Raw genomic sequence first — 11,777 nt, 5'->3', positions numbered from 1 at the left:
AGAAGCCCTGAGTCAGTAACTTTGTTACAAGGACAGGAGTGCGCTGAATTATTCCTATACATCGGTGACATATTCAAAATAGTCCAGTATTTATCGTTTTATACAAAAAGGGGGGGGGGGGATTGTCTAGTTTCTCACATATAACTTACATGGTGCTTCATTCATTTCAGCAGAACTTATTTAATATTCAATTTCATTTAAGTCATCAGAATCCCCGGATGAATGCTGAGTAATTTCTCCCATTTCTAGAGCAGAAAAGAGGGAAGAGTATTAAGTGTTTTCATATTTCTTTATCATTTTTACATACACAGAATTGAATTACCATGTTGGACTTTGACTAAGAGACTGGGCTTACACCCACGTGCCATGGGATCTTTACTTACCACAAGCTATCAGGACTCTGGTTTTACATCTCATCAAAAAAATGGCTCCTCCAGCAGCACGGTGGTCCTTAACACCACACTATTGTGGGATTGATTCAGTGTTGACTCGGAAAAATAGCACCGACTCACTAAAACCACTACCTGTAGTGCCTAGGTGTCTCCTAAGAGAATTATAAGCAAGTATAAAATTTACCTATACAGGGTCCAGCCTGGAACAGAATATCATCTATAGCAATGTCACTTCTTATTGACACTCCACGAACTGCTTCAAAAATAATCTGTAAAAACAACCCATATGGTTTTCATAAATATCACATCTAGAAAAAAGTACATCTTTTTAAAAATGCAAAACCCCGATGCAGGCTATTTTAAGATATCATATAACCCCGATGCTGTTCTAAGAAAAATTATATGCTCAGTGATTAGCATATTTTAACAGACTTCATTCTAATTGGTCAGAGAACTGGGATGCATGTGACACCCAGAAAAGGCCAATCAAATCTCAGAATTTGGTATGGAACTGTTTTGTCCTAAGGATGACTGATAAATAATCAGTTAGTTTTCATGATATAATGCTTCTCTTGTTTTTTCATTGCCTGAGTGTTGTCCTTATCACCTGGGCAAGTTGTGAGGGCAGAATTTTGTGATAAACCAGCAAGTTCTTCCCCTTACTCCTGTAGTTGAATTTAGCTCTTAATAAAAAGCAATTTTTCTAATTAATCTCTAGACATTTAAGACAAAATGAACCTATCAGTATATGTTTTCTATTAATGGTTAATGATTTTGGGGGTAATCTTGCTCCAATAGACATTAGAAATGTTACCACTGACTTTAATAGAAGCAGACGCAGGTTCTTATTGAACACACCAGAGTTAAAATCTTGGCCTCATTGAAGTCAATTGCAAAGCTCCATTGACTTCAACAGGGCCAAGATTTCACTCCAGAATTACTGAGGCACAGCCACAAGAGGAAACACAGCAGAAGGGGTCTCTGTGCATTGTTAGAAATGTTTTTGATAATCAACAAATACTTTTTTATTTGTTAAGTTCTAAGTGTATGAGGGATTTTTTTTTATAAACCAAATATAAGCTCGGATACCCTTGGGTAGCTAAATTCTTCTAAGCAGCCTATTAACAGAGAATTCTTGTCAGCAGAAGTATGAGTTCTCCTTGATAATAAGCAATTGTCTCTATTCTGGATAGTTTACAAATTGAATTAAGCATTGAAAAGGAATACAAGGTAGGCATATTTTGTTTGGTTGTTTGTATGCATCTGCTTGTTTGTTTCATATATACAAGGGCCAAGATGCAGCAATTCTGGTGAAAGCTAGGAGGTCCTGAATAGTCAGAGAGAGTGATAGGATAGTCTATTTTTCACCCAAGTTACATAATTTTAGAGGTCCCTCTAAGAAGGCTGTTGGTTAAGGAGTATGGAATAACTGAATCTAAAGATGAGTTGCCAGATGAGGTCACATAATAGATGACCAATGGTTGGACAGATAAAATTGGCAACTATGGGATGTGCTCCGAGACCCGTAGAATGTGCATCTTAACCAAGAGAGATGCATCATTAATGAGTCCAAATTTCAATGAATTGAGAGTTTATTGATCTATAGTGACGTTGAAAGAGAAATCTAAAACCAGTTGTGGAGAAGAAATACAAGCAAAGATGAACAGAAATATTAAAAAGGGACTGAAAGATTTTCCTCCCTTAAGATTTTTATGTGCATATCTATGCAATCAAAGTATTTGGGTCAATAAGGGTCTAAGTCATTTTTGTTGTCATCTTCTGTAAATCAACATACAATTAGATTTAATAATCATTTGTAGTAAAATATTCCAAGTAGTACAACCTTGTCTATTACATCATCTTCCATCTGTTTCATTTCCTGTTATAACTTGCACAGTGCATTTCTAACCTTTATATCTGGATACTCAAAATTGAGGTTTGGTTCAAATACATCTCTAAATTTAATGTTAATGTGGCCCAGACTTTCATAATTATGCACATACTTTCATGGCTCACTTGCACATGCAATGTAACTGCATGAGCAAATGACCAGTTGGACTTGCACAGTCAATTAATGTAATTACATGGGCAATAATGGTAATTTTGGCTTCAAAAAAGGCATGCAAATATGCCTGCTTTGGAAAATGTGCAGTTCAGAAAATCTAGATCTATCAAGAATGAATATTATTAGGGTCCGGTCCCAGGAGGTGCTGAGGGTCCTCAAATTCCACTGAAATTAACCTGGAGTTTAGGGCAGATGGCGCCTCTCAGGACTTGGCCCCTAATTGTCAGTTAAATCTTCAGCTCAAGCTTTGTGCCAAACTCAGAAAGCCACAGCCTTGAAGAGGCCTTGAGAATTGTACCATAGTTTTGCAATTATGCCAACTTCAGAGAAGGTTGTTCTGCATTTGGAGAAAATAAAACATTTATGAGCTTGAGATAAAAATGAGATCTAGAAGATATAGCTAAGACCACTGGCAAGAAAGGGTGGAACAATATCATTTAAATTAATATATACAGAAACGGACATGATCAGTAATATAAATTGAGACATTCACATCTGCAACCCACTTATGACTGTATCTGGTATATTCCCTCCCTCTTATAAATTGGGAGAAGTTCCCCAGTATTTCACCTTGCTCAAATGAAATGCCACATGCAGCACCAGTCAGTGATCCTGAACAAGAAGCATCTCAACACTTTCTCTGTCATGGACAGAAGAGGACACAAGCTCTGAATAGGCTCATGAATTTGATTCCCTCCCTCCTATAAAATCTCCAGGTCTCATTGAAACCCCACCTATGTCAGTTTTTAATTCTGACTTCAAGTGGAGCTCAGTCTCTGAGCTAAAAAATGAATCCCAGAGAAAAGTGCAATTTAATCTTCCATGTGGCTCAGTCTTTTGCTTACCTGATGGTATTTATCACATTCATATTCTATCAGTCCCCTTAGCCATGTGATGCTCTGTTCACCTCTCCTTCTCCATAAGAGGGTTTCTTCACTATCACCTTCCTTTTTCACATAAACATTTAACAATCCAGTCCCAGCTCCATGCATGTGATAGAAAAATGTCAAGCACTGCTTTCCAGAGATCCCTCTTAGTGACCTTGAAGTCAGACGTGCTTTCTGTCCATAGATCATATTGGATGCCTCTATGTACATGTAGTATCCTTAAAAAGATACAAGACCAAATATTAGTAAAATAAAATGGTTCTTTCTCTCAGTATGTTCAATAATAAGCCTGTGTGTGAAACCTGTTTAATAAATGCATGCTCTTGCTCACAATACAGTTCAGAAGTGAATGACTCTGTGTTAGTTGTATAGTAAAGCAGAGTATATGAATGATTAATGAAAAATATTTTTAAATTAATATATACTAAATGAAAAGAGTGTGTACAAAGAAATAATCTAACATGAATGGTGATAAAGGGATAACATTGGAAATAATAAAGGCCTGAAGCATGTAAATATGGAAAGGTTGCATATTTTTAAAATATACACTGTTTAAAATTTTTGCTTATGCAGTAGAGTCGTACTGGTGGAACGGAGTGGAACTTTTTTACCCTGGTGTATAGTACTTGAGTATAGTAAGAAATACTGATTTAGATCAAAGGTGCAACCTCTAATAATTCAAATAAAGCCATGAATTTAAGAGAAGTAGAGATTTAATTATGTTAATATATGGACCAAATTCTGCCTTCAGATGAATGAACAGGGATCTCTCTGACTGCAACTGTTCTTAACCCAGGGGTATGGCATGAGAGAGGCAGAATTTCACTGATCTGAGAGTTTACTGATCTCCTGGAGTACAATGGGAGTTGTGTACATGCATCAGAGGTCAAAATTTGGCCTATATTTAGAATTGCTGCTTTTGATAAATCAAAGGAATAAAAATAAGTCTTTGCCACGGAAGACATCAATCATGTGTCTGTTTCAGTGAACAAGATGTAAAGATACAAGTCAAGAGAACTGATTATCCAGAGTGCATAAAGGATTATGCTCTGAAGTCTGAATTGTGGGGAAATTGGTTATTAATTGGCAGAAGACAAATGATTTTTCCTCTGAGGGCCATCACACAGCTATTTTAAGCTGGAGCATACTGATATATCAGAATACTGGGAAGCATCCCAATGTCCCATCTGTTATGCATGGCAACTATTTTGCATGTTGAGGCACACACTCCACCAGTAACTAGTAAGTTAAAATTTTGCAGCAGCTGTTCCTGTGGTCCCACTGCTCCCTTCTTGTCATGTTGGCAAGGAAAAGCTGCCCTTCCACCCCTATGAATAATAGAGTTTACAACACTTTTGGGGAGACAGGGAATTCTTAAGGATCAGTGAGACAGGAGGAGAGCAGAGAATGGCAGGAACAGCTGGTAGATGCTCTGAATGTTTTTGATGATATTCAGAGTCATATTATCTAAAATCATTCTGAAGAGGTCCTCTGTGGCCAAGATTATTTTTTTGGTGGTGAGTAGCCCGAGGAGAGAGGAGAGAAGATGTGCAGGGGTGGAAGCGTAGAAGAATATCTACAGCTGCGGATCTTCAAACAAAAGCGCACTCCCTGTAATCTGTCAGAGGAAATTCCCGGGGCTATTATACAGAACTGAATGCATGCTGGTTACAGAAATTTTAACTATTGTTTTGCTTAAAAATTATTCTTGAAGTAAAAATCCAAACTCAGAACTAGTGTCATTAGAGTAAGCTAATATAACAAAGCAATAAAGTCCTTGGTTTCAGTTTTGAGCGCCAAATCAAGTTATAAACTAGCTGGAATGTCTAGATCAGATCTAGATTTCATTATCCCATGTTTGTAAAGTTCCCAGTATATTTGGGTGAGCTAAATAAGTGAAACAATGATCATCATTTTGAAAAATATTTTTATGTGACAGAATTAAGACTGACAGACCAAAATTACTCTCTTTCAGCCCCTTTTAAAATCAGGACACCATCCTCTTGGCTGTCTCAATGGTTAGAGGTTTCTACAACCAGACAATAGATCTGAGTTCAATTTCTGCTTCAAAGATCATGAGCACTTTGAATAGAGCACACTCATTTCCTAGGGTGGGGAATCTCTCTACAATGTCTCCTTCAGCAAGTAGATGGGCTTCAGTCTTGGGAAATATGGGGCCTGGAATATGTACTAGAAAGGGGATAATAGATGACACTATGTAGAAAATCCGGCTGAGGGAGAAACAGTAAACAAACCTGCGCCCTGCATTTCTTTAAGACAATGGTTTTCAACCAGTGATCCACAGACCCCTAGGGGTCCAGAGACTATGTCTAAGATTTCCAAAGGTGTCCACACCTCCATTCAAAATTTGTAGGGGTCCACAAATGAAAAAAGGTTGAAAACCACTGCTTTATGACAATACAGCCTGGTTATGAAACAAAACAAAGCTGGCAAAGCTGATTTAGTGTAGTCCTTTTAGATTACTATATATAGAAAAGGAAGGCTGTATAGTACAGTGATAGTCTACACATACCTATACAGGTATCACAACCACATTTTAAAAATATTCAGTCAAATGGATTTAAAAAAAACCACTCAGAAAAATATTTACCCTGTCTTTCTGGCTGGATTCATGCAAATCTAGTTTATGCAAAAGAAGTGGGTGTTAAAGATGGCAAAGACCTACTAGTATTAGGTCATCTAGTTCATAGCCTGCCAGAGTAGGATTGTTTCCTATGCTACATTTTCTAGCATTTTTCCCAATTTTAAATGGACCAAGCAATAAGGCTTCCCTCATTTCCTTTTGGAGACTATTTCACAGTATCGAAGGCAACATTTTCCTGTTATTCAGCCTAAATTTTTCCTTTGCATAATTTAACCATAACAACTGCATCAAATATGCTCAAACTTATAACTGATTTGGTTGCTTCCATTTTTCATTTCTAATATCATAGCAGGAGTTTGATTAAAGCTTTGGCATTCCTGAAATGTATTAATACTTCTGCCTACATGTAGCACTGTCTAGCATTGATTGTGGGAAAACATAATTGCTTTGAAGACTGAAAACTACAAGTGAGGTTAAAACTCTTCCATGTATATTCTCAGTTCAATGCTCAGGGCTTTGGCCACGTAGTCCACATTGACATGAAGGGAAATTGTGTAGCTGAAGCTCTGTAAACAGTCAAGAATATTCTCCTTCTCCATTAGCATCTCTTTCCTTTCCTGCATTAACACAGAATTTTCCAATCCTGCCCAGGACGTAGCTACTGGAGGGGCTTTATTAAGAAGTGGAAAAGTGACGTTCTGCTGAGTATTACATCTCTTCTATGCACAAATATCCCTCTAGATAGAGTGTAATTAGAGAGAAGGCAAGGCTCTTATTATTTTGTTAACTAGAAACAAAATAGTTTTGCAGGTGCTCTTGAATGCAGCTGTATAAGACTCTACATACTCAATTGAAACAACTATGTTTAACAATGTTAGTATGGTTTAAATTCAGCTGTACACAGACTGAGTTATAACACTGTTTGGCAAGTCATTTTGGACAATGCCAAGCTGTGTTATAATCAGTCTAAAAATATGTTCATCATAGCTATCAGAATTGTTATAATTCAGCTCAGCTACTGAGTTTAAGCTTTATTGCATGAATTTCAGCCCTGTGCAAGAGGCCCAACAGAAGGCACCACTTAAGTCTGCTAAAGTATTCTGAGAGTTTAAGCAGTTATGAGCTGGGTGAAACCTTGTTAAGGGTTGAACTCATCCTTCAGTTGATATATCTGTAAGCAAAAGCCTCACCAAAGACAAAAGGTGTGTGTGAACCTGCCCAGGAGTTTTTGGCTGAGGCAGGGATGGGAAAACTTTTTGGCCCAAGGGCCATATCTGGGTGGGGAAATTATATGCAGGGTCATGAATGTAGAGCTGAGGCAGGGGGTTGAGGTGCGGGAATGAGTGCAGGGTGTGGGAGGGGGTGCGGTGTGCAGGAAAGGGCTCAGGGTGGGGGGTTGGGGTGCGGGAGGAGTGCAGGAGGGGTGCGGTGTGCAGGAAAGGGCTCAGGGCAGGGGGGAGGGGTGCGGCAGGGGGCTCAATACAGGGGGTTGGGGGCTCGGGTGCAGGAGGGATGCGGCAGGAAGCTCAAGGCAGGGAGTTAAGGGACTCAGGGCAGGGGGTTGGGGTGCAGGAGGGGGTGCAAAGTGCAGGAGGGAGCTCAGGGCAGGGGGCTGGGGGCTCAGGGCAGGAGTTTGGGGTGCAGGAGGGGGTGCGGAGTGCGGGAGGGAGTTCAGGGCAGGGGATTGGGGTGCAGGAGGGGTGTGGCAGGGGGCTCAAGCAGGGGGTTAGGGGGTTCAGGGCAGGGGATTGGGGTGCAGAAGGGGTTTGGGGTGTGGGCTCCGGCCTGGCGCCACTTACCTTGAGCGGCTCCGGGGTGGCAGCGGCATGCAGCGGGGCTAAGGCAGGCTCCCTGCCTGCCCTAGCCCTGTGCTGCTCCCAGAAGTGGCTAGCATGTCCGGTAGCAGCTCCTGGGGGGGGGGGGGGGCAGCAGCTCTGTTGCACGTTGCCCTCACCTGCAGGTACCATCCCTGAAGCTCCCATTGGCCGCGGTTCCCCATTCCCAGCCAATGGGAGCTGCAGGGGCAGTGCCTTCAGGTGACGGCAGTGCACGGAGCCCTCTGCTCTCCCCCAGGGGTCGCAGGGACATGGTGCCGGTCTCTTCCGGGAGTGGCACAGAACCAGGGCAGGTAGGGAGCCGGCCTTAGCCCCGCTCCACCATGGGGCTGGCGATCCCGCGGGCCGGATTAAAAGCCCTGACAGGCTGGATCCGGCCTGTAGGCCATATTTTGCCCTCCCCTGGGCTGAAGGATGTGTGTGTGCACACGTGTAGAGATTATATAGAAACTAGGGTGACCAGATGTCCCGATTTTATAGGGACAGTCCTGATTTTTGGGTCTTTTTCTTATATAGGCTCCTATTACCCCCCACACCCTGTCCCGATTTTTCACACTTGCTGTCTGGTCACCCTAATAGAAACTGAGGTCAGACAGGAACAGAGCAGCCTGAAGGAGCAGCTGAAAGCGCAGTGGCTGACCCTGGAAGAAACCTCAGAAGAGGATTTGGGATCAGGGGTGCAGGCTAAAGAGTGCTCTTAGTGCTGTGAGTGAAAGAAGCTGTATCCTGCTATTTGATTCCCTCTGCGGTTCTGGGACACAGGACTTTGTACATTCTTTGTAAATAAACAAAGCTGCATCAAACAAATGCCTATCAACAATTTCCACTCCCAACTAGAACACCTACAGGGCCCAAACTTTGATGAGTTGCTTAGGTCAAAAAGGGGCCACATGGTACATAGGCCTTAGGCTGGCCTTCTGCACAGTGATGAATTTAATCCATTATGCTGCAGTCAGTAGAATTACTTTTAAAGACTTACACTGGGGTAAGTGAGCCATAACCCATACTATATTAAAGCAGCCAGGTGACAGCAAGCACATGAAAAGTCCTGCTAATTAGATTGCTCCTTGGTGAATTGATGTAAGAGGCAATGCGAGGTGGAATTCTCTTCTTCAGGACAAGCAAGCTTTAACTTAGACACAAAGCGAACTGCTTTATAATTTAGGTCTGGTGAGGGTTGCCACAAACTTTTTCATGTTTTTGTGAATCCTTGAATATTTTAAAAAGTAAAAGGACACCATGAGTCCACTCTCTCCTCTTTGAAGTTACTTCTGTATAATTAACGAGCTAGTTAAGGGCAAAAATTCTAGTGCCTGCACCTTTGTTCTCTGAGGTAAACAGCTATTCTGTGTATTTTATAAACACCTGAAAGGCATCCTTCAGACCAAGCAGGGAGACAATATATTGGAAAGCTTTATACTACTAATTTTCTATGACTCATGGAAAATACTAATATGCATCCTGTTTAATATAGCCAGTTAGTTATCTGATTGTTTTGGATGGAGAACATGCAGTAACCATTTAGGTTGGTCCTTTTAGTCTCGTTTTAGTCTTCTGAGATCTAGGAGGGTAGAATCCTTCAGATTTTGGAAGTATAAAGGAGGAAACAAAAACACTTCAGATGAAAACAGAGTTGCCAGCCATGGAGAATGGGCTTGTTGGGGCTGAAATTTCTCCCCTCCCAGGGCAATTGGGGGTCAAGAGATACAGAACAGCTCCCTTGATTCCCCAGGCCTAACTATCCATAGCGTATCTTTTTGTTCCTCATCTCTGGTCTCTTCTCTCTTCCTTGAAGCAAGTAGTTCATGCAAAAAGGCTGAGCGCCCACCCCTTTATCTTGCCTCTTTCTCCCCAGTGGAGGCCTCACAGAATCTACTGCAGATCTGTAGTGACTGTAGACTTGGGTCAGAGTCTAGGCTTAGTGTGAAGTATAGATATACCCTGTAACCCACATAGCTGCTATATCTTCAGAATCTGTGAAACTAGTGCTAAGCCCCATATGTAGGGATAAGGGGCTCCTTTCTCTTACATAAGACAGGGCCAGGATTTGGCATTTACGGTCAAATTCTTCCTTTGTCTGCACGTATGTGTCTATCACTGAAATCAGCATAGCCCTGGCATACACATACAAATTCTAAATTTTCACTTAGCTTTTACAGCTTTGAGTCACACCCTGGATCAAATCGTTAGCTTGCCTAAGGCGGCATAGCTCTACTGAAGTAATATAAAATAGCTGTTTTGAAATCAATGGAGGTATGCTGATTTACAGCAGCTGAGATTTTCACCCTCTGCATATCCAAAGCCTGCTGCAAAAAGAAGAAAAAGAAATTAATAGAAAAAAAAAATGAAAAGCAAAACCTACTTTATTTGCATTTTGAAAACACCACGTTTTGTCTAGCATTTGTGTTTCTATATGCGAACATTTATTATAGTAACTAGAAAGTGTGTGTAATACTGACAGACCGGAAAGCCAAGCTCTGTTTAGCCACAGAGAATTTAGAGCACAGACAGTGGTAATTTACACTTCCCCATTGATGTGCCCAAACACTGTTCTGAAGGACTACCGCAAGACAGGGAGGGTCCGTTTCTGCATTTCCATTCAATCACTGATCTCTCTATTATGAACACCAACTAACAAAGGTGGGAACTCTGATGCTATTTGTGATGTGAACACCTTTCGCCTCTGACAGCCAACTCATTTTACACAATCCAAATAAAGAGGAGAAAGAGAATAGGAAACAGAATCTATCATCTGATCCTTCAGTCCCATGGTTGATACTGTCAAAGAAGTTGCATCAGTCTCTATATTATAAAATCTTATGTTGAGAGATTTAAAAATATTTTGTATCATTCACTTAAAATTAATTTCCTTTTTAACTAAAGTCTGCAGTAACATCCCACCCCAGCACAGAGAACAGACAAGTCAAAAAGGTAATCTCTCAATGTGCATGCATTAGCTATCATTAATGAAATATATGCAAGAACATCCAGAGAAAGCTAGACACCTGAGTTCAAAAATGAAGGGAAAAACTATGCTCATCACATGGTGTTAGAAGCACCCTTGGCTAAGCTATGTTAAAAGTGGCAATGACGGCTGCCCTAAAGCAGGCTATATGTTCAAGAATGAGGAAAGGTGCTATCTAGTCCCATGTAATCCAGAGTAAAAGAGGCAAACTAACAAGTAAAGAAGTGGCCCAGAAAGAAGAGGCTGATACTGCATTACTCTGCACTAAATTCCAAGGGGTCACTTACCAGCAATATCCCAGACGCTGTAAGTGCACCCATATGCTATCCATGTCTCCCACTTTCACTATTATAGGATTTCATTTGACTTTACCTTAAAATTTGTAATGCATTTAAACTGCAGCAATCATCATCACACATATTGATAAAGGGATGAGGGCTGTTAGCAAAGGGTACTTGATTTGTAAGAATAAGTCAAATTATGAGTGAAATTAAAAATTATTTGCCTACCACTGAGAAGTCTCTATGGGCAGGCACATAACACAGATTAAAACATTATCTTCCCAGACATAGCTTATCTGAAAGATCCTACTATGAATATAACAGATTTCTTGCTTGTTTGTTTTTTCAGATTTTTGTTTTGAATAACTATTTTGGATATGAAGGGTAAAACCCTTTTTACATTCCTCTAGAATATCATTTCAAAGGACATTCATTTAACTGTCACTCTGCTCTGAAAGTTCATTGTGAAGCTTAACTCACCTACCCCAGTAGTGTGGTCTCCTTTTGGTCCAGTGTAAGAAGTGGGAGTTTGACCCCTCCTCCTATGCCAACTGCTTCGGTTTCTTCTCTCCTGGGTAAATGCACACTCATCCTTTTCAAAAGTACATTCTCCAGGAAAAGATGACCACATCTCTGCAGTGAAAGAACACTGAGTTACATCTGAAAATGTATGGTTGGATACATTACTTATATAATCTACTTTATCCATCCATTTACGGTGTCTCTTTATGCATAGAGATATTTATG

The 11,777-nt window shown here is 40.6% G+C and overlaps 1 protein-coding gene across 1 annotated transcript in view; it reads right to left on the bottom strand.

Annotated features, from left to right (window-relative positions):
• Positions 1-180: 180 nt before the first annotated feature.
• The window catches only part of MAMDC2 (MAM domain containing 2), a 94,903-nt gene continuing 83,306 nt past the window's right edge, over positions 181-11,777 (bottom strand). Inside the window, exons 11-14 of the mRNA XM_065406789.1 lie at positions 11,511-11,663; positions 3,303-3,562; positions 577-661; positions 181-245 (exon numbers count right to left, since the gene is read on the bottom strand). Coding sequence (XP_065262861.1) covers positions 181-245; positions 577-661; positions 3,303-3,562; positions 11,511-11,663 — 563 coding nt within the window. The remainder of the gene's footprint in view (positions 246-576; positions 662-3,302; positions 3,563-11,510; positions 11,664-11,777) is intronic.

The sequence above is a fragment of the Emys orbicularis genome, chromosome 6 (genome assembly GCF_028017835.1).
Source record: "Emys orbicularis isolate rEmyOrb1 chromosome 6, rEmyOrb1.hap1, whole genome shotgun sequence".
Lineage (NCBI taxonomy): Eukaryota > Metazoa > Chordata > Testudines > Emydidae > Emys > Emys orbicularis.
The sequence above is the reverse complement of the archived record's forward strand: the minus strand, read 5'-3'. Positions and strand labels throughout refer to the sequence as shown.